The following is a 24,042-nucleotide window of genomic DNA, read 5'->3' as shown; positions in this document are numbered from 1 at the left end:
ATGGCTTGGAGTTTTGAAAAAAAAATTGGATTCGCTTCTGCCTTGAATCCGGCCAACAATTCGGTCGAAAATCTGGCCAAATTCTAGCCGGATTGTGACGTGACACTTCAGCAGCCAGGTTTGACCGACTGTTTTTCCTTCATTCTTATCTTGTTTTGGCTAATATTTTCTCTCATTTCTTCACCTTCTTGGCCAGCACTTTGAGGAGCAAAATAAGAGAGAATGTTCTTCAATTTCTTGCTCAATCTTGAGATTTCACCGTTAGTTTTGCAATCTATTCCATTCAAGTGTATACTAAGGAGGTTTAAAGCTATTGATGGAGTGATTTTTGAAAGGGAAGTTCTAAGTTGCTAGCTTTCTTGAGTTTTGGGGTAAGTTGGATAAGAAAATTCTCTCTTTGCTTTAAGAATGGTTAATTAGTGGTTTGTAGAGGTTAGATATGCTATTTTGTGGATGATTTCATGATTTTAAATTGAGTTTGATCAATTTCTGATTTATTAGTGAATTTTCTGATTTTTATATGATAATTGTTGTTTGGCCATGGAATGATAATTTGGGTAGAGTAAGGTGAAGTTTATTTGAAATAGATATGATTTCCTACGAAAAATTTTCGCTTGTGGGGTTAAATTTCAGATTTAGGATTTTTATTGTGGCTTAATTGTGATTGGTTTTGGAGCACTTATTCGGTGAGATATGAATGGTATTGTGGCCCTAATTAGATGTGTTTTATTGTCTATGAATTGTATGTATAATTGTGGTTGGTAAGATGCAATTTGGTGATTGTTTGTAAGAGGAAAAATAAGAAAATTAAGGGGAAGTGCTGTCCAATCTTTGAGAGCATTTGATTGCTTTGAGTTTGTGATAATTAAAAGTTTCTTTTGTTCTTTAATCTTGTGATTTGGAAGTTGGGTTGATAAAGTTCCATTTAGTGATATTTCTAGACTTTATCTAAGTATTTCATCTTCAATTTGGTATGTATATGCTTAGTAGAAGCTATTCTAGTGTTAAGTTGGGTTTTCTAGCCCTTAATTGCAATTAGTGATGGTTATATGCAAAGGTTAATTTAAGAAGTGTGATTTCAGTTTTACTTTGTTCTGGACTCAACTTGGACTGCAAATTTATCCATGTTTTAGACCGAACCAGCTGTTGGACAAAACATGAAAGTTGTATATATTTGAGTTAGCTATTTACCTGCAAAATTTTAGATTGATTGGAGTACTGTAGCATATGAAATGATCGAAATACCCTTGACTGCCTATAATCCCTGTTTCGCGGACAGTTTCCATTTTTTCTCTATGATTTCAGTTTTTGACCATGAAGATGTATGATTTGGCTTTAGAAGTTTTCATAAGAAATGTTGGTATATGTCTTAGATTCATAACGCCATAAGATTCGTGTCAATCCGATAAGTGTAGATTCTGTTGTGATTAAAATGTCAAAAGGTGATAGGAACTTGATGAATTTTAGAATTCCCTTTGCTTGACATGATATTTGTGATCTAGGGCTTGGAATTGAGTAAGGCAATTATATATGATGGATGAGGTGCATGAGCCGTGGTTGGTGAGTGATCACTCAACTATTTCCAAAGATACTTGTGAACTAATTCTTGCATTGGTTACTCAATTGCATATCATTTGTGCTTGTGTGTGTGCCATGACATGATTTGGCTTCAATGAGTTCTTGGGAAGTCTTGTGTTTAGAACTAACGTCTCCACTGCTTATTTGGAGCACCGATGGCTCTCTATTACTGTTTAATTGTTGCTGGATCTGTTTGAGCGTTGGAGTTCTAAGTACGATGATTTCACGGGCTCACAAGAGCAATAAATGTACATTTGATCATTGATTCATAATCTCATTTAAATGCATTATTGTGAAACTGATCGGATTACTGATTTTACTGGTCACTCGCTGAGTTTCTAACTCACCCCCAATTATTTTCTTCTTCCCATAGGGATCGAGGCAAAGGAATCGCTTGTATTATGTTATTCGTGTAACTAGATGGCACATATCTTGTATAGTTTGGATTTGGTTTCATCTTGGGTAATAATTGGGTTTGTATAAATGTTTGGATTTGAATGGATGTACGTGTACGTACCACGCTTGAAAATTATTTTCCGCTTCGCACATGAGATGTAATTCATGGAGGATTTGATATATTATTTGAGATGTACCTTGTAATTTGTTTGAGGATTGTAGTGAGTGAGTGAGTCTTGACGAGAGTTGGGCAGGCGGTCCGCCGAACCCTCTGGTTCTCCTTAGGGGGAGGTTGGGCTGTCACACTCAATGGGTATCAGAGCTGCTTTGCGTGGTCTCAGCACGGAGTGAACTTGGGGTCAAGTGGTGATAGGATCCCAATTATATGGATGTGCGTAAAGGAACCAGTGCTCTTCTTGAGCGTAAGTGGTAAATCATGGAAGTGGTAAGCGTAAGATATGACTTTGTTGATTTTCGTTTGAGAGCGTACGGTCTGAGTCGTGAAGTTTCTTAGTTTGAATTCTTGTACTTGAGCACTCGATACTTTCCTGAGAAAATGCTTGTGAATTTTAGAAGGAACATGGTCTAGTGTATGATGATGTGAATAAGAATTATAAGTGAGTTTGAGATAAGTTGTCATGGCACAGGTTAGAGCATAGAGGATTTCGTATTGTATTCGGCACTTAACTGAATGAGGAGATTGAATGATGAATGTTATCTAGAACTTGTCCAACAAGATTTTTGCTAGGGTTTTGATAGATTATGGTGGTGACTTGAATTGTTGAGAAAGTTTTGGTTTTGCATCTTTCTTCTAGTCTTCTTGTTTGATTAAGCTTTGCACTACCCGGTTTGTAAGTGTTGGGACTTGAAATGCTTGAACTGCTTCAGACCGACTAAGCTGAGCTCACTTGAGGCTTGAACCTGTTTAGGCGATGGCGATTTTACGTGCACTCAATGGACCTGACTTGACTGAATATATGGTATCTCTTTTACGCATGAGCAAGTAGCTTGGTTCGTATATGACCTGTATATGGACTTGAATACTGAAACTACTTGAGAATGTGAATTGCTGGACATAGGTTAGGCGAGTGTGTTCCTTGAAATTGAACTTGAACTTGTGCTCTTATTTGTACTCGTGCACCATGAACATGAAGTATTTGGCTGTGCTTTTGAACTTGTGTGCTTGAACCCTACTTTTGAACTTATTCGTACTCGTGTGGTTGTAGACCGGCTACTACTCCTCTGTAGCGGTTGAACTGAACCTCTCTGGTGAGACATTGCCTGTTGTGTTTTCAAGCACCGCCATTCTTCTGGCGAGGCATGCCTATTGTATTTCAAGCACCACCAGGGACGAAATCTTGAACTGAAGCTCTCTGGTGAAGTTTAGCCCGTTGTGCTAGTTTGTTGTGTTATCAAGCACCACCAGGGACGAAATCTTGAATCTGAGGCTCTCTGGTGAAGTATAGCCGTTGTGTTAGTTTGTTGTGTTATCAAGCACCACCAGGGACGAAATCTTGAACCTAAGACTCACTATTGAAGTATAGCCATTGTGCTAGCTTGTTGTGTTGTCCAGCACCGCCAGGGGTAAAATTTTCAACTTGAGATTAAGCCATGTTCTAAATTTTTCGAATATCTGGGACTTTATTTCCAACTCAGGGTTAGTTGTTTGAATCGAGCCCTTTTGCATGTTTTTGGTTACTCGTTTAGCTATCTTTTAGATCATTGCTATTTGATAAGTTGGATTGGGGTATTTCTTAGTACTTGATTGTGATAAGTGGGATTAGAGTGATTCTTAATACGTGACCGAATTTCGAGGGATATTTTGATCTGATTTGTACAAGTTGGAATGTCGAGGACGACATTCTTTTAAGGATGGGAGTTTATGTAGCCCTGAAAGAAGAAGAAGAAAAATTTCTTGTGAACAGTGAATTTGGAGAATTTGGTCAGAAATCCGACCAGTTCTTGGTCGGATACCTAGCCGGATTGGCTTGGAGTTTTGAAAAAAAAAATGGATTTGCCTCTGCCTTGAATCCGGCCAACAATTCGGCCGAAAATTTGGCCAGATTCTGGCCGGATTGTGACGTGACACTTCAGCAGCCAGGTTTGACCGACTGTTTTTCCTTCATTCTTATCTTGTTTTGGCTGATATTTTCTCTCATTTCTTCACCTTCTTGGCCGGCACTTTGAGGATCAAAATAAGAGAGAATGTTCTTCAATTTCTTGCTCAATCTTGAGATTTCACCGTTAGTTTTGCAATCTATTCCATACAAGTGTATACTAAGGAGGTTTAAAGCTATTGATTGAGTGATTTTTGAAAGGGAAGCTCTAAGTTGCTAGCTTTCTTGAGTTTTGGGGTAAGTTGGATAAGAAAGTTCTCTCTTTGCTTTAATAATGGTTAATTAGTGGTTTGTAGAAGTTAGATATACTATTTTGTGGATGATTTCATGATTTTAAATAGAGTTTGACCAATTTCTGATTTATTAGTGAATTTTCTGATTTTTATATGATAATTGTTGTTTGGCGATGGAATGATAATTTGGTTAGAGTAAGGTGAAGTTTATTTGAACTAGATATGATTTCCTACAGAAAATTTCCGTTTGTGGGGTTAAATTTCAGATTTAGGGTTTTTATTGTGGCTTAATTGTGATTGGTTTGGAGCTCTTTTTTGGTGAGATATGAATGGTATTGTGGCTCTAATTAGATGTGTTTTATTGCCTATGAATCGTATGTGTAATTGTGATTGGTAGGATGCAATTTGGTGATTATTTGTAAGAGGAAAAATGAGGAAATTAAAGGGAAGTGCTGTCCAATCTTTGAGAGCATTTGATTGCTTTGAGTTTGTGATCATTAGAAGCTTCTTTTGTTCTTTAATCTTGTGATTTGGAAGTTGGGTTGATAAAGTTGCATATTAGTGATATTTCTAGATTTTATCTAAGTATTTCATCTTCAATTTGGCATGTATATGCTTAGTAGAAGCTATTCTAGTGTTAAATTGGGTTTTCTAGCCCTTAATTGCAATTAGTGATGGTTATATGCAAAGGTTAATTTAAGAAGTGTGATTTCAGTTTTACCTCGTTCTGGACTCAACTTGGACTGCAAATTTATCCATGTTTTAGACCGAACCAGCTGTTGAACAAAACATGAAAGTTGTATATATTTGAGTTAACTATTTATCTGTAAAATTTAGATCGATTGGAGTACTGTAGCATGTGAAATGATCGAAATACCCTTGACTGCCCATAAGCCCTGTTTCACGGACAGTTTCTATTTTTTCTCTAAGATTTCAATTTTTAACCATGAATATGTATGATTTGGCTTTAGAAGTCTTCATAAGAAATGTTGATATATGTCTTAGCTTCATAACGCCAAAAGATTCGTCTCAATCCGATAAGTGTAGCTTCTGTTGTGATTAAAATGCCAAAAGGTGATAGGAACTTGATGAATTTTAGAATTCCCTTTGCTTGACATGATATTTGTGATCTAGGGCTTGAAATTGAGCAAGACAATTATATATGATGGATGAGGTGCATGAGCCGTGGTTGGTGAGTGATCACTCAACTATTTCCAAAGTTACTTTTAAACTAATTCTTGCATTGGTTACTCAATTGCATATCATTTGTGCTTGTGTGTGTGCCATGACATGATTTGGCTTCAATGAGTTCTTGAGAAGTCTTGTGTTTAGAACCAACGTCTCCACTGCTTATTTGGAGCACTGATGGCTCCCTATTACTGTTTAACTGTTGCTGGATCTGTTTGAACATTGGAGTTCTAAGTACGATGATTTCACTGGCTCACAAGAGCAATAAATGTACATTTGATCATTGATTCATAATCTCATTTAAATGCATTATTGTGAAACTGATCGGATTACTGATTTTACTGGTTATTCGCTGAACTTCTAGCTCACCCCCAATTATTTTCTTCTCTCCATAGGGATCGAGGCAAAGGAAGTGCTTGTATTATGTTATTCGTGTGACTGGATGGCACATATCTTGTGTTTGGATTTGGTTTCATCTTGGGTAATATTTGGGTTTGTATAAATGTTTGGATTTGAATGGATGTACGTGTACGTACCACGCTTGAACATTAGTTTTCGCTTCTCACATGAGATGTAATTCATAGAGGATTTGATGTATTATTTGAGATGTACCTTGTAATTTGTTTGAGGACTGTAGTAAGTGAGTGAATCCTGGCGAGAGTTGGGTAGGCAGTCCGCCGAACCCTCTAGTTCGTCTTTGGGGGAGGTGGGGCTGTCACACTCAATGGGGAACTGATTCGTAAAGAGCCAAGCAAAGAGATTATTGGCCCATTCCAGGATGACTAGAGAGGAAAAATACCAAACAGAGGGAGTGATAAGGGGAATACTACTAGTGGTGAGGATACCAGTACAATGCTGGTTAAGAGGATGGACACAACTCAGAAATCAAACATAGGCAGCAGCGGTTAGGATGGAGGCACAATGGAAACAAACACTAGGACTGGAAAAGCAACAGGAGCTAAGGATATGGAGAGTGATAAGGTGCAGGGTAAGACTCAGCAGATAAGAGAGGGGAACCTGGAACAAGAGAAAGAAGGGACATTAGGACATCAAGAGGAGGATATAGAAATGATGGACTTGCAGCTAATAAGGAAGGATCAGAATATTGATACAAGTAGGCAGAAAGGGCATGAGCAAGAAGGGGATGGTATATCAGTGCAAGAGCAGTCACCTAACCAAAGTCAATGTAGCAAAATGCAGGACCTCATCGTGAAACAGGAGAAGAGAGCACGAAAATTCAACAAGACACCAAAAGTGAGAGAAAGAAAAGCTCTGCAACAGATAGATGGGAACAGGATGCCTCAACACCTGATGACCAAGAGGAAACTAGAACTAACTGATGATGAAATGCCTGAAGCTGAGAATATTGATCATATCCAGAAAAGGAATAAGAGTGAAGGCTAAAATGAAGGAATTGGGAAGCAAGCTGAGGGGTTGGGGACCAGCCTTCACTGGTTCCTAGAAGGTTAATGAGAGTTATGGTGTGGAATTGCCAAGGTGCCGGGAACCCCTTGACAATTTCCCAACTGAAGGAGTACAAAAAACTCCTCTCTCCAAATTTGATGTTTCTAAGTGAGACTAAAAATAGGCTACAATATATGGAGAGGATCCAATGGATTCCAAATTATGATCACTGTTTTGTGGTAGAAGCAATAGAAAGAGCTAGAGGAATGGCTTTGTATTGGAATTCTGATGTTAATATCCTGCAGGTACAACAAACCTCATTCACAGTAGAGGCTAAAATAGAGGACCAGACTAACAAATGCACATGGTGGGTAGCTGGTATATATGCAAGTTGTGATGATGCTATAAGAAGGATGCAATGGTTAGTGATACAGAGAAGGAAACACTTATGGGGGAACAAATGAATTAGAGCTGGGGACTTCAATGACATAGTATCCAATGATGAGAACTGGGGAGGTAGATATAGAGAAGATTGGAGATTCAATAACTTTAGGAACTTCATAAGTGCAAACCAGTTAGTTGATTTGGGATATGAAGGACAACCATGGACATGGTGTAACAATTGGGGGAACGAAGGAGAGATTAAGCAAAGGCTGGATAGAGCACTCAGTAGTGTACCATGGTCTCAAACATTTGAAAATGCCAAATGCTCCCACATTACCACAAATGCTTTTGATCATAGTGTACTCTTAATAGACACTAACCCCATGGAAAAGAAAAAGAAGAGAAAGTTTCATTTTGACAAAAGATGGCTCCAACAGGAAGGAATTGAAGAGGTTATCAAAAAGACCTGAGAGAAGGAGATAGAGGGTTCAAGAATGTTCAAAGTGAAAAAAAAATCAGAAACTGCAGAATTGCCCTCCTAAAGTGGAGTAATAGCATTAACAAGAACTCTAAGCAAAGGATAGATAGGATTAAAAGGCAACTAGAACAAATGAAAGAATGTCAAGTGGACAATAAGAAAGAACATATGGTTGCTCTAAAGACACAACTGAGAGAAGCCTACAGAGAGGGGGAAATGTTATGGAGCCAAAAAGCCAAACTAAAATGGCTACAAGAAGGGGATAGGAACACGCAATACTTCCATGCACAAGTGAATGGCAGGAGAAAGTAGAACATAATGAAAAAACTCCAAAAAGAAGATGGGACCTAGGTTGAAACAAATGAAGAAATAGGGAGTGAGACTGCTGAATACTACAAAAAGCTATTCACCAATTCCAAGAGCAGTAACGTTCAAGAGATTATAGAAGGAATCCCAAAATCTATCACTGAAGAAATGAATAGGGAACTAATCAAACCAGTGACTGAAGAGGAGATCAAAGCAGCTTTCCTCTCTATGGATAGCAACAAGACTCCTGGGTTAGATGGGATGATACCCTTATTCTTCCAGAAATTCTGGAACATAATCAAAGGAGACTTGGTAAATGCAATAAAAAGCTTTTTTCACTCTGGCCTCATGCTTAAAGCTTTCAATCATTCTGTCATTTCTCTGATACCAAAAGTTCCATGCCCCACTGATATTAAATAGTATAGACCTATTAGTCTCTGTAATGTGGTCTATAAGGCAATTGCTAAGATCCTTGTCAATAGACTTAAGCCAATTCTTCATCATTGCATTAGCATTAATCAGTCTGCATTCATTTCTGAGAGACATATCTTAGACAACATCATCATTTCTCATGAGTATGTTCATTATCTGAAAAATAAAAGGCAAGGGAAGGATGGATTTATGGCTATGAAGTTTGATATGTCCAAAGCTTATGATAGAGTAGAATGGAATTTTTTGCAGTCTATGATGAGTAAAATGTGGTTCTGTGATATATGGATAAAATGGATCATGAATTGTATTAGTATAGTGTCCTATTCTTTCAACATAAATGGGGATAGGGGGAGTACATCAAACCTTAAAGGGGAATAAGACAGGGTGATCCCCTATCACCCTATCTCTTCCTACTTTGCTCAGAAGGATTTTCTAACCTACTGGATAAGGCGGCTAAAGAAAAAAGAATCAATGGAGTCAAAATTAGTAGAAAGGGGCCCTCAATAACACACTTGTTTTTTGCTGATGACTCACTCATCTTCTGTAAAGCAAACAGGCAAGAAGCGCTGGAACTGAAGAGGATCCTCAAGCTCTATGAACAGGGATCAGGACAGGTAATCAATCTAGACAAATCCAGTGTTTTTTTTTAGCAAAAATGTCAGCCAAACAATCAAGGAAGAAGTATGCAGAGACCTAGGAGGAATCCAACATGTGACCCAGGGGAAATACATAGGACTTCCAATGGTGATCACAAGGACTAAACAACAACTTTTTGGGTTCATGAAAGACAACATTGGAAGAAGGATGCAAAGTTGGAAATCAAAACTCCTAAGCACAGCTCGAAAAAGGGTTTTGATCAAAACGGTTTCTATGGCAATGCCTACTTATACTATGTCTTGCTTTAAACTACCTTGCCGGCTCTGTAAAAAAATCTGCACCCTTTTGTCTAACTACTGGTGGGGAGAGCAAGACAACAAAAACAAAATTCATTGGGTTGCCTGGAAAAAGTTGACTCAGGGGAAGAAGAAAGGAGGACTTGGCTTCAAAGAAATACAGAGCTTTAATAGAGCTTTGCTTGCCAAACATATTTGGAGAATAAGGAATCCAAATCTGCTATCCAGCAAGGTTTTGAAAGCAAAGTATTTTCCAAATAGCAGAATACAAGATTGTAAAGTAACAAAGAATGCTTCCTGGTTTTGGCAGAGAAGACCTATGGTGGGGAGTAAGGAGGAGAATAGGCAATGGAAGGAAGACCAGAATCTGGGAAGACCAATGGCTGCCTAACAAACCACCAAGGGAAGCCAAAAACACCCAAACCAGCAAACAGCCAGATTGATAAAGTAGCAGACATGATAGTGGATCACAGATGGAACAGACCCCTCGTCTTCAAGATGTTCTGCAAGGAAGATGCTGACAACATACTGAAAGTGCCAATCAGCGTCACAGAAAGAGAAGATAGGACGTTCTGGACTGGAAACCAATATGGAGAATACACAGTGCAATTAGGATACAAACATGCAATAGAAAGGAGAGAGGCTGAAGCAAGGAAGGTGGAAAGGGAAGCGGAATCTAGTTGCAATCTAACAAACCAGCACGTGTGGAAAGTGCTATGAAACTTAAACATCAGTCACAAGATTAAAGTCTTACTCTGGAAAGGACTAAGAGAAGCAGTTCCAGTCAAGGAATTGATATGGAGAAAGGTAAATGTTGGAGATCCAATATGCTCAGACTGTGGTGAGGAAATGGAAACACTTGAACATATGCTGCTAAATTGTAAGGAAGTCCAAGATATATGGAAGCTAGCTCCAATACAATGGGATGGAATTGGAAACCTGACAAGGAATTTCAAGAACTGGTGGACTATTGTAACTGAAGCTAGATTCAGAGCCCAAGGAACTAATCACATAAGTCTCATGGCTTATATCTTGTGGCAAATCTGGAAGGCAGGAATGAGAAAGAATTCAACAAAAAGACAAAAGATCCAGCTGCAGTAGTCAACAAAGCCTACACTACCTGGAGGGAGTTTAACAATGCAATGGAGAAAACTAGGAGTTGTAGCATAGGTAAAACATTAAGTCCTCAGCAACAAAGCAACCAAGACGAAGTACAACACTCAGCAGGTACACCAGGAGGAAAACATCTTAGGATTGCTGTAAATTGGGACATGGAAAAGAAAGTTGTTGGTTATGGCATTGTAGCAAAGGATGAAAGGAGGCAGGACCTAATGGGATGGGCAATGAGAGAAAGATCAAATGGGAATCAATTCCAACATCTTGCTGAAGGGATCAAGCTAGCACTATTTAAAGTAGCAGAACAAGGATGGAGACTATTAAACATTGGAGTCCCTAAAAAAAGCTGCTACAGTAAATCCATCGGGATAAGTCATTTGAGGGATGGATGACTACAGTGATACAAGATATCAAAGAGCTGAGTAACCTGTTTTACAAATGCTCCTTTTGCCTAGAAGTAGTAGATAGGACTGATCTATGTGTTCAATTTAGTGCTCAAGTTTTGAGCAATCATCAAGATATAGAATGCGTCAATCCCAACCTATTGTGCTAATAGCACAATGTAAGTATCGAGCCGTTGCTCGCACTGTGTATACTTTTGACAAATCAATACAATTCTACTGTTTTGAAAAAAAAAAAGGAGAATTAACACCAAAAGTTGTACTGAAGACATTAATAACTTTGAACAAAAATTCTAATTTGTGCATCTTCTCAAGCGATTCCCTGGATCTTCTTTCCCAAAGATATATGCACTTCGCCTGGCAATTCTACAAACTTGTGTGTCAAAAGAATAATTACATTTACTTTTCATTTGAGGTACAAATGATTGAATATAATATAATTGTTAAGGGAGAAGGCAAAATCAAAACAAATGAGTCGAATCTATACAAACCATCAAAATTCAATCTAAAGAAAGGAAATACTCAAACTTGGAATAGGTTCAGTATCCCCTTTGTCATTAGGAGTTTGATTGTACTTGAGAGCAACTCTCCTACACCATAAATAAAACCAAAATTTTTATGCAAATTTTCCATTTACAACATGAATCTAAGGAAGCTCTAGTGACAAATAAACTAATAATATTTTGTACTCTTACTAATGGTAAAGAAACAAAACTTTGAGATCAATTTCTATGGATGAATATGATGATAAATGAGTTAAAAGATCAACTGCGAAACAAAACTTTGAGCATCAGTTTCTATTGACGAATATGATGATTGATAAGAGGAGGACACGTGTTGAGTACAAGAAAATGCCGGATTATCCTTATTTGGCAGCATTATATCCGATTTGTATTTTAAATAAAAAAGCTTTTAAGTGTGAAAACAATAATAGTCATAAATAAATGCTAAAACCCAAGCATATTAACCATCAAATTTGGTAAATTTGACTAAATTTCCAAAGTACGATAAAATGCCGAGGTAGCTACCTTTTTGACTGAAGCACTTGATTTCTAGTTTACATATGACAAGAATCAAACAAATATGTAGTTAGCCGTGTAAAAACTATGTTAATTTATTTCTTAAAAAAGTAACATTGCTCAACTTAATATTAGTGCTTGCTCTTTCGGCATTGTGATAAAGGAGAATTAAAGAGGACCCACTGTTTAAGACAACAAGAATTAAGTGGTCTTTTCAGCTTATGTCATCGGAGACACAAGTTGCAAGTTGGCTTACTAATGCAATGTGTGGCGATAAGTTGTCGTAACTTCCAATGGTCATGTTTTCCATTGAGTTAATGGATTGTCATTTGTATGGCAAATGAGATTTATATTTATTTTCCCCCTCTTTTTTTAGGTACAAATGAGGTTTTATAACCTAATTCTTCCACTTACTTAGTTTGCTAAAATGTAATTTAAACTAAATGATTTAGTCCTTCCACCCAAAATTCTACCCAATAGAATTTTCTTACATATTACTGTTCTCACAATTCATAAAATCATTTTAACAATTGAATCTATTAACATATGTCAGTTGGTTTGGATATCAAAAGTGAAAAAAAAAAAATCACATGTGTGCACAAAAAATAAAACAAAAAAGGTGTAGATTTTTCTTTTACAAACCGGGTGAATTGTAGTTTTAGTCTCCAATTTTTAGCATATGTGCTAATTAGGCTCTCATTTTCGGCCAAATATATTTGGTTCTCAAAATTTCTGATATTAGGTGCATTAAGGACATTTGACGAAAATTCAATAATGACTAAGGGTTAAAATCAAATTACCACTATTTAATAGTTTTGACTTTGCTCTTTTAGTCCCTATTGTTTGAAATTTTAATCATTTTAGTCGCTTAAGTTTTCATTAGTGATATTGAGCGTATTTGGATAAAATAAGATGCGAATTACAGTGCAATTATCTTAAATGGGTACTAGCGATTCTAATTAAACTTTTTATTTTTTATTTCATTTATTCATGTCACTAATGTCTCATGTACTTCTTCCTTTTTGCATAATCAGCCTCAAATTTGGTATAATATACGAAACCATTGTTTTATACTATTAGTAATTAATTGATAATTAACCATAATGAGTAAAAACACTTCATATTGGTATTTATGTTACTAGTTTTTATAATTACAATTCCTAACTCTAACAAATTAAGAACGCTATGCGCAATTCAAGCAAGAACTTGTGTAGTAGACTAGTTTGACTGCTAATAAATTTTATATTAACACTAGAATTCTCCTTTCTTTTTTTTTTATATATTATGTATATCTATTGTCATACGATTGTAACTTATTCAAAAAAAAATAAAACTCTTTAAGTTCAACGTTAACGATGCTATTGCGTTGACATAAAGTGTTTTTATGAAATTTTATAGGGATTTATGAAGGCATTTGCTATATCTTTAATTCAATTCACTTTTTTTTTTTCATTTTCAAGCCCCTGGCTATAACTACTTGAAACTAAAGGGACCATGTTGATCAAAATTTCAAACATTAGGAACTAAAAATGTAAAGTCAAAACAAAAAAAAATTTGGAGAATAAATTTATTTTGGCTAAAGCATTCGGAATCAGTTTGATACACAAGTCAAACATTGAGTAACAAAACCGCGTTTCTCCCTTTGGAAAAATTTGAGTAGCAGTCATAGAAAGATTTAAAAATTCCCAAAATATGAATTATATAGATGGGTGTGGCCTGTGGGTAGGGAAGGCCACATGCAAAAATAAATGGGAAACTTTTGACCATGGCCCATGGAGACTATTGAATTGTCCGTTGCACTCTGGAAAGCATTATTGGAAGAGACAGCATCACAAAAAGCAGCAATAAGGTACCTTCCTTCCTTTTTCTATTGATCATGGCAGAGAGTGTTGTAGGTTTTTTGATTAAACAGCTCTCAACCCTGCTTTCCCAAGAGATCACACTTTTGGGGGGGCTTAAATCAGATGTTCAATTCATCAAAGATGAACTCGGGAGCATAAAGACTTTCCTCAAAGAAGCTGAAGCAAAGGAAGACAATGATTCTCAACTCCAAGAATGGCTAAAGCAGGTTCGAGAAGTTGCTTATGATACAGAGGATGTTCTCGATGATTTTACCTTCCACTTTGCTCGTCGCTACAAGGATGGATTCTGTGGTAAGGTTGGAAAGATCTATAACTCAATAAAGAATCTAAAAGCTCGCCATCAAATTTCTTTGGAGATAAAAGACATCAAGGGCAGAGTTGGAGAGATTTCAGCAAGGCATCAGAGGTACCAGTCCCTATATGGTACTCAAGAAAGAGGCTTCAGCACTTCTCGTCAGGTGAATGCTGATTTTGATATTCGTGCTCAATCACTCTTCATTGAAGAAGCTCGACTTGTTGGGATTGATAAGCCAAAAGCAGAGCTCATCTCAAAAATCCTTGATGACCATTCCCAATTGAAAGTAGTTTCGGTTGTGGGAATGGGGGGACTCGGGAAGACTACCTTGGTGAAAAAAGTCTATGATGACGCTGCAATGAAGAAACAATTTCAGAGCCATGCCTGGATAACTGTTTCTCAAAATTTTCAGTTCAGTGACATCATCAAGAACCTGATCCAACAGTTGTACAACGAAATCAGACAGCCGGTCCCTCCCGAAGTGGAATCCATGGATGATATTATGCAGAGTGAATTTGTCAAAGACTTCCTCCGAGAAAGAAGGTACATCCTTGTCCTTGATGATGTGTGGAGTATAGATGCCTGGGAAGCTATCAAATGTGTATTGCCTGACTGCAATACTGCTAGTCGTGTTGCATTGACAACACGAATAGCTGATGTAGCTTCTGCGTCCTGTTTAGGATCTCTCAACTTCGTCTATAAGATGGAGCCTCTTTCTGATAAAGAGTCTTGGACTCTGTTTTGCAATAGAACATTTCAGAGCAATGACTGTCCTCCAAATCTAGAAGAAGTTGCTAAAAAAATACTGAAAAAATGTGAGGGCCTACCGCTTGCAATTGTTGCAATAGGTGGTGTTTTGGCTCTGAAGGACAAGGAAAACACAGATGAATGGGAGATGATTCTTCATGGTTTTGGTGGCGAGGCAGATGGCAGTGGTAAGCTTGACAGAATCAAAAGGGTACTCTTACTTAGCTACAATGATTTGCCTCACTATCTTAAAAGCTGCCTATTGTATCTAAGCATCTACCCTGAAGATTATCTAATTGAAGTGGATGATATACTTCTGAAATGGATTGCACTAGGATTTGTAGAGGAGAAAGAAGGGATAACATCCACCGACATTGCTGTGAGATGTATGAAAGAACTCATCAACAGAAGCATAATCCAAGTTAAATCCAAATTGAACGATGGTAGATTGGATGCATGTAGTCTTCACGATTTTGTGCGTGAAATCATTGTTTCAAAATCTAAAGAGCAGAGTTTCACGACTGTAGCCACCAGATATTACGCAAGATGGCCTGAAAAATTTCGACACCTAGCAATCCACAACTTCACCGATAATCCACAAGAATTTAGTGGATTAAAGTGTCTTCGGTCTGTGGCAATATTTGGGTATGAAGATCCTCTCACAACTACATTTTTATCCGAGTTCTTACATGGTGATCCCAAGTTGCTAAAGGTGTTGGATTTGCATGGAGCTGAATTGGACAACATCCCAAAGCAAGTCTTCAAACTATTTCATCTCAGGTATCTTAATCTCCGTGGAACTGGAGTTAAAATTATTCCAAAATCTATTGGGAAGCTTCAAAACCTTGAAGTTATAGATCTGAGAGGAACCAATGTAACAGAGTTGCCTGCAGAAATTCTAAATCTAAGAAAACTCCGTTCTCTTTTGTTAGGCGGATATGGTGATTATTCAAATGAGTATGCAATTTGGGGCTGTAAATGTCCACTTGGAATTGGAAAGCTTATTTGCTTGGAGGATCTGTTACGTATAGAAGCAGACAGTGATAAAATAGTAAGGGAGATTGGAAAGCTCATGCAGCTGCGGCGATTAGCCATCACAAAGCTGAGAAGAGAAGATGGAAAGGAGTTGCTCTCCTCCCTCTTGAGGCTGACCAACCTTCGACAGTTGTCCATCTCCTGTATTGAAGAAGATGAGACCCTTGATCTCCAACATTCCATCTCTCCAAAGCTTGAATTCCTCACATTTCTGAGATTGAAGGGGCGTTTAGAGAGAGTACCACAATGGGTGACATCACTTCAATCCTTGAGAATCTTACGGTTGGTCAATAGTAGGTTGAGAGAAGATGAGAATGTAATAGGCTCCCTCGGACATTTGCCCAATCTGATATCACTTAGTCTCTACGGTGCTTATGAAGGGGAGACAATATGTTTCAAGGTTGGAGGATTTCAAAAACTCCAGCGCTTACAGCTTGGGCAATTAACAAGACTGAAATGGGTGAGAGTGGAAGAGGAATCAATGCCTAGTCTCAGAAATCTGCGCTTAGGTAATTGCAAACTGATGCAGGAGTTGCCTTCGGGCATCCAAAACTTGACCAGACTTGAATCTCTTGCGTTTTATGAAATGTCTAATGAGCTAATGCACAAAGTACAGAATTTGGATAAACGGAGTGAAGATTATCAGACTATTTCTCATATCCCTCAAGTTTTCATTGGTCACTGGATTGATGGTCAGTGGGAATGGACGTTCCTCTAAGAGAAGAGAAGCTAAGAGACAACTCTTTGCAGCTTTCAACATTAATTGGTATTCAGTTAACTCATATGTTCTATAAGTCTCAGGTTGCTTACTAGCTTTTCCTTTTACTTCATTGAGTTCTCGTTTACTTTTTCCGTTCTACTGCTCATTACATTTGTATCAAATCATATCATGAAATAGCTACAATCAAAATAGTATGTGTTCATATATCGATTTAGATTTCCTTTTTATAGTTGGCCCCATCAAACTTGCTCTGGTTAAGTAAAACAACTTAACTAGACTTTGTATCTGCATCCTATCCTAGGAATTAGCGAACTTCTGCCATCTTTACTTATTTCCTAGGAAGTTGGAAGTTGAATTAATCAAAAATGCACATAAGTTAGCTCAAAACACTACCTGCCCCGAAAAATTAACGAGCAAGAAATTGAAAAAAAAAAATTAGAGACTCTTAAAAATGAGAGATTTATGGCTAAATTCATCCTCATTCATAGTTTGTGAAAAAGAGATTAATGAATCTCTTGATTGGCTCCGTTCCTTGACTAGTTTCTAAATTGTAGTGTCTAGATTTGCTGTACTTATCAATTATATTAATTGTATTGATTGTATTGTTTGGATTCGTTGTACCTAAATGCCTATGAATACAGGCTTCTTCTATCAGTACATGATCAATATACAAAAAGAAAAAAAGAATTCACTTTTTTATATTCTCAACTGTTTTTTTATCTTAATACAGCACATCACACAAAGTGTTACAATAATTATTTCAATTAATATTTCAAATATAAATCAATTCAAACACTCCTGTTGTTATTTTCATTTTTTTTCTCGTGGTATCGGAGCAAATGAAGAGATTCTAGCACATTGTTTAATATTTAGTACTAAGTTTATGCTTTTTTTTTTCAGGAAAAAAAACTCAACATTTTTTCCGTCAGCACTTACTTCAGGTTTGGTCATCACTAATTCAGGGACGAAATCCTACCGCTAAATCTCCCATATGAGTAGAGTTTCACAAGCACATTCAATTGACTTTGACGGTTTGACCCTTCTCTTTCGCAAATACATATGTCAAGAACTAAACCATATATTCGTTGCACTAAATGCACTCAGGTGATCATTTAAAAGTAAATATAAGTCCTTAAAAGCTTGTGCCAAATATTTGATGACATGTGCAATTGCGCATGCTTGCCATTATTTTTTTTAAGAAAAAAGTTTGGGCGCTCCGTTTGATTTCGACCATCACCATGGTCTTATACATTCCTTTTTTTTTTTTTTTGGATCCGATCTCTGCCTGCTGTTGAACAAATTCTTTTTCGTTATCCCTGTCAATTCACAAGTTCCTAATCAAAGAGCTATATTTCGTTTTAGAGATTTTTACCTTCTGAGTATGGAAGTGATGTGGATCGTTTGCATGGCGTTATTGAGTCTGCCGCAAGCTTATACAGAACTAGGGGTGCAAACGAGTCGACCTCGAGTCGAGTTTTGGCTAATCGAGCCGAGCTCAAGTCGAGCTTTGCCTAATCGAGCCGAGCTCGAGCTCGACGAGCTCAAAATATCAAGCTCGAGCTCGAGTCAAATTCGAGTCGAGCTCGAACTTGAGCTCGAGCTTAAAAAATAAAAAATAATAATAATTATTTTATTTTTAAAAAATAAAAATAATTATTTATTTTTAAAAATGAATAAAATAATAATTTTTTAATAAATAATAAAATATTAGGGATATATATGTAATTTTACTATTAAAATAAAAAATAAATATATAATTGAGCTCGCGAGCCAACGAGCTTAATATTTTTGAGCTCGAGCTCGAGCTCGAGATCGACTTAATTGGCTCGAGCTCGACTCGAACTCGATATTGACGAGCTCGTATTCGAGCCGCTCGCGATCGGCTCGCGAGCGGCTCGATTCGCGAAACAGCCCTATACAGAACCAAAGCTGAGATCCGCAGAGCTGTTGAAGCTGAAGGGATACCTTACGCTTATTTAGTATCTAATGGTTTTGCTGGTTATTTGAATTATTTCCTTAACCCCTTTGGAGACTCTAGCTCTGCAAGTCCTCCCAGAGACAAAATTGTCATTCTTGGTGATGGAAATCCAAAAGGTATCCAGAAGAAGCTTTGTCCGCTTCCATCTTTTTGATTGGTTTAGTGTCATGTTTTAGAGATCATCGTTCTTAATTTTTCTTCCATTTTATGTTTCCTTGCAGTCATTTTCTTGAAGGAAGAAGACATAGCTGCACACACCATTAAAGCAGCAGATGATCCAAGGACCCTGAACAAGATTGTGTACCTTAGACCACCTGCCAACACTCTGTCCTGCAACGAAATAGTATCATTGTGGGAAAGGAAAATTGGCCAGACCCTCGTAAAAGATTTACCTTCCAGAGAAGGAAGTCCTTGAGAAAATCCAAGGTCTGCTACTTAACAAAGAGAAACAAAGTGCACAAGCTGCTTATTTCTCAAAAAATCCTGTGCAATTCGGAAGATTTTTTTGATACAATAGTCATCTAGTACTAATTGCATCTATTCTACAGTTTTAATTAAACTGGTTTCTTTTCTTGTGTCTCATGCAGAGGCTTCAATGCCATCAAAATTCATCCTGTCTCTGGGATACACAGTTTTTGTGAAGGATAGAAATGGCAAACTTTGAGATCGAGGCTTCTTTTGGCATGGAGGCAACGGAGCTCTATCCCGATGTGAAATGCACCACACTTGACGAGTACCTCAATCAGTTTGTATCAGACAGAGTAGCAACAAAACTGTTATTCCCTCCGTAGCTTTCCATTTCGAAATGTTTCAAAATATTTGTCATCGTATACAAGAAATATGGGACCGAGGGAGTATATTAACCAATGTTTGCCTACCAGCTTTTTTGCAACATTTCTTATGTACTATTAGAAATGTACTTTGATTGTTCATCTCCCTTACGGAAAATGTCATAAATGTGTCTGAAATAAAATCTACCCTATACTTGTTTTGCAACCTGAAATTGTCCAATTTACGATAATTGATATCCCCTGTGGCTTCATTTGAATTTGTTTTTTCTTCCTGAGTTTTGTGAAAAAATTATTACCATAACATTTTTTAGAGCAGGAATACGTGAAATAAAAAAGTGATTAGGGTATCTTAACAAATTGTAGCCGGTCTGTTTAGAAATAAAATTTTGACTGACACCAAAACAATTGTAGCCGGTTTGTTTAAAGGAAAAGAATATTTTTGTTTAGTGGACAATGAACAACTTGACTAGCAAGGGAATTTGCATTAAAGGATATGACAAATGAAAGCAGCTTACTTTGATTGTCGAAATCAGAGGGGAAAAAATTATTACTACAAGAACCTTGTTCATGACCATCTTTTTTTTTGGGTTGCGCCAAGAATTTGTTACTTACTAAAATGTATATGAATTCCATAGAGCAGACAGGCTTTTTGTTTATTTTTATTTCTTGTTGCATTAACAAATATTTTGGAACTCACATGACACTCGGAATATCTTACCTGCTGTCATCCCAAATTTCTTACCTGTTGTGATGCTTTATCCCTTTTGGGCAGGCAGTCTAGATCTAGACGTGTCATGTGCCTGCATGGTAAAGCTGTTGTATCCTTTATTGTATCAAATTTGTTATATCCTATGTTGTATCAACAAAACTTTTCATTGGACATGAATTTCAAACTGTGAAATCTGTGATCAAAATTTGCGTACCAATTGACAAAAGGCTGAATAGCATAAGTCAGAGCTATACACTATTCTTGCATGTTTGGTTGGCAAGAATTTTGAAAATTTTTCTCGCATTTTCATGTATTTTGTGTCTTGCAAAATTTGTAGGATTTTGAAGGAAAACAGTTGGTTACTCACAGAAGTTTTAATAATTGCTAATAACTGTCATTTACTTTCTATATTCTCTCAATATTTTTCTTAGTAACCGAACATATATGGGAAATTTATTTTCAAACAATGAAATCTGTGATAAAAATTTGAATACAAATTGACACAAGGCTGAATTGCACAACTCAGAGCTATACACTATTCAACGTACTTAGCTAATCAGCACAAAGTTTAAGCCACATGGCGACTGTTCTACACTCACAAAGAACTTGCAATATAAGCAAAAATAAATTTTACAGAAGTATATAGACAATCTAATGGCTTCACAAATAAAATGCACTAAACCCCCCTAAATTTTACATTTAGTTTTGCTTTGACATTTTAAGATAAAAATGCCCTTCCTATTTGTTTCATTTTTTTGTTTTTTCATTCTCTTTTTTTTTTTCTTTTTCCACTACTTTCTGTTAATTTTTATTTTCTTTTTATTATTATTTTTACTTCTCTCATGTCACTTTCCTATTAGTATGCTTAATATAATATTGTAATTATCTTTTATTTATAATTCCATTCTTGTTTTATTTATTTATACTATTAATAAATTTAAAACAAATTGTTTAGTGTAAAAAATTGATATATGCATGTCACAATCAAAGTGTATATTACTAGCAATTTCACTATTTAAAAACATATTAGTGAACTAGAATATTAAATTCCTTAACATTTAAAATTTACCTCAAAAAATAAAGAAAATATTATTTTTATTTTTATGTATAGTTGATTAATCACTATGTCATTACGATTTGAATATTATACTATTGTTATTAAAATTTATTTTATTTTATGCTCTAGACATATTGATTTAAGTAATATATGAAATAGTCTATTCACATAGATAGCATATACTTTGTTATAGCGGAAACTTTATGATCATTATTACTTCCAAAACAAAAAAAAAGGTTGAATAAACAAAGAATAAGTTTTAGAACATTAATTAATATATAGATATTAATAACAACGAGAAGATAATAGTTATTTACATGAGAGAAGGGAGAAAATTTTAAAAATATAAAGAAAATGGACAAGTAGAAAAGGGCCAAAAAGGAGAAAAATAAACAAAATAATAAATAATATAGAAGGGGCATTGTTGTCCTAAAACAAAAATAAGGGGTAAAGTGCCCATTTCTTGAGTTGAAATGACTAAAGTGCAACTAAGGCAAAATTGAGGGGTTTAATGCTTTTAGCCCTAATTGCAGATAACTAAAATCATAAATGAAGATGCCTCTTTTTAAAATAAGCCTTCAAACTATTCAACAAATATACATAATTAAATTTAAAAAGACAACTTATATAAATTATCTCTAATTCTGCATCCCGAATTACTTCAAAATGAACAATTAACAACTCAAACCAAGCAAACTACTCAAGGGAAAAAAGTTTAAAACGTTTAAAGCAATGGAGTTTGAAGCAAAGAAGAAAAAAAAACCAACTTGAAAGTTGAAAGCATCCATATGTCTTCAAGTAGATATAGGATGGTTCCATTCATTTGCCAAGTTACATTTTGGAAGGGGATGCATTCTCAGCTATCAAACTTATCCAAAGTAATGAAAACATTCTATTGGATATTGGCTTGATAATTGAGGATGTTTGTTTAACTTTGTTAGAACACGATATTACTAATGTAAATTGGATTGCTAGACAAGTTAATGAGGTTGTGCATAGTTTAACTCACTTTGCAAAATCGGGCAACTTTGCCAAATTTTTTTGAAACTCCCCACCAATCTTTGTCAAACAAATGGTACGAGACGAATTCCTACAATCTCATTATCACAATTATTCTTGTTTTCTATAAATAAAAGGGGGGAGGAGGGGAAGAATTGGAGTTTTGGTCCCAATTTATAACCCATACGCGAAATTAGTCCCCAATCTATTTTTAAAAACAAATGTGGTCCCCAATCCATCCAATTTTGCTCAAAAGTGGGCAATTGATGGGTTTTCTTCAATTTTTTGCCGGAAACAAGTCATGTGAGAGCACGTGCCGGGACTTAAAATCTCTTTTTCAATTTTTTAAAAGTGGAAACTTGTAAAAAATTATTTCAAGCTTTCTAGTCCCTTTTTTTATTAACAAAGACAAGACACAATCAGCAGATGGAGTTGATTATATTAATTAGTATTAGTGTACTGTATAATTAGGTTATTGCTGTGTGGAAGAACAAAATACCCAAACTTACTTTCTTTCTTTCGTTCTCTCTGTTCTTCCCCAACTGAAGAAAAACCCTTTGTAGTCAAATTCACCTTTTAAGAAACAAAGACTTGTCGAGATTGGGATTGAAGAGCTTCGGGTTTCCTTCATCCATTCACACTTGTGGCAAAATTTTGACAGATTTGTCTTCTAATCTCATTTTATGTAGTCATGGTACTATAAAAGTTTTGCCACTGTAAGTTGCAAGTAATGATGATTACCTCTTGGACACACAATAGCCCTGGAAGAAGGTATTTCAGTTGTGGCATGAAGAAGGTATGGGCCATCTCAAATTCTTGCTTCAGCTTTCGAATTTGAAGTTTTTTCTAAAACATTATTTTCTTGACTGTGAAGGGCAGAAGAGATGAACAAGGTTGCAACTATTTCGAGTGGTAGGATCCGGTAATGTGCCAAAGATCCATTGCTTTGAGACCTGGTTTGCTACGGAGCAAGAATGCTAAGGATGCCACAATTGAAAGATTAAGAGCAAGGAAAGAAAATTAGTATGTGCAATTGTGTTGTTGGTATTGTTGTTGTTTATTTTGCTGGTGTAAAAATCCAGAAATTAGGATGGAATAGCTTTGGTTTAGCATATTGTAACAAGCTACTAGTGATCATTTTGTGGTTCAAGCTAATAGCTAAAACACATTCATTCAAAATTTTTTAGTTTTTGCTTGGAGTGGGTGAATGTGTAGGCTGGGATGTATTATCTTGCTAGTATGTATTGTAAACTGTAGTGGACATTTCTTGATGCCAAAACGATCAATCTTTCAAGATTTTTGAGCCTTTATTTAACAGTGATTTAACATTCAAATTAGTAAATATCTGTCAAGCATCTTATTACACATGTAAAGTGATGGCAATTTAGAGGCCAAATGAAGGCATTATTTTGAAATTATCCCTGTAAAACACAAGTGCATTCATAAATGATACCTAGATATTCATAACTCAATTGAGAAAGGAAACTGCAGCAATTCTTCCCAGAAATCATTAATAACTATGAAAACATAACATAATCTGGCAATTTAGTCATTACAACCATCAAAAAGGCATATTTTCCTTGCCCAAATTCTTTATAAAATATAAATAGACATGGTTATATTGTCATGAATTCTGGCTGCATTACTTCCAATACAACAAAAGAAATACATATGTATCCACACCTATAGCACAGTCATCAACAAAAGAAGTACATAATTAGCTCACCTTTGCTTTTCCTTTAACATTGGATTTGTCACCATATTCACTACTAGAAGTTAGCCAAGAGGTCCTTGGGAGTTTGAGATGAATTTTAACATCCCTGATTATAAACGGTGCAAAAGCAAAGGGACCAACTATGGATTGATAAATGCCACATATGGATTTGGAGTTCCAAAAACCTCA

General features: G+C 36.1%; 1 protein-coding gene and 1 long non-coding RNA gene across 4 annotated transcripts; both read left to right on the top strand.

The window, feature by feature from the left end:
* The first annotated feature begins 13,800 nt into the window (after positions 1-13,800).
* On the top strand, positions 13,801-19,579 carry LOC113717127 (disease resistance protein RPM1-like). 3 transcript variants are annotated; one of them, XM_027241788.2, is made up of 4 exons: positions 13,801-16,650; positions 17,506-18,699; positions 18,805-19,009; positions 19,171-19,579. In XM_027241788.2, the coding sequence occupies exon 1, from the start codon at positions 13,822-13,824 to the stop codon at positions 16,600-16,602; it is 2,781 nt and encodes a 926-aa protein (XP_027097589.1). In that variant the 5' UTR covers positions 13,801-13,821; the 3' UTR covers positions 16,603-16,650; positions 17,506-18,699; positions 18,805-19,009; positions 19,171-19,579. The 3 variants fall into 3 exon arrangements, with proteins under 3 accessions (XP_027097589.1, XP_071927382.1, XP_027097590.1); XM_072071281.1 differs by having other exon boundaries at positions 13,801-16,685; XM_027241789.2 differs by lacking the exons at positions 17,506-18,699; positions 18,805-19,009; positions 19,171-19,579 and having other exon boundaries at positions 13,801-15,629; positions 15,782-15,938.
* Positions 19,580-22,558: 2,979 nt separating this feature from the next.
* On the top strand, positions 22,559-23,435 carry LOC140017003 (uncharacterized). The gene is made up of 2 exons (XR_011823286.1): positions 22,559-22,935; positions 23,014-23,435. It is a non-coding gene; the product is annotated as an uncharacterized lncRNA (long non-coding RNA).
* The last annotated feature ends 607 nt before the right edge of the window (positions 23,436-24,042 follow it).

The sequence above is a fragment of the Coffea arabica genome, chromosome 11c (assembly GCF_036785885.1).
Source record: "Coffea arabica cultivar ET-39 chromosome 11c, Coffea Arabica ET-39 HiFi, whole genome shotgun sequence".
Lineage (NCBI taxonomy): Eukaryota > Viridiplantae > Streptophyta > Magnoliopsida > Gentianales > Rubiaceae > Coffea > Coffea arabica.
Note: the sequence above shows the minus strand (reverse complement) of the source record. Positions and strands in the feature narration are given on the sequence as shown.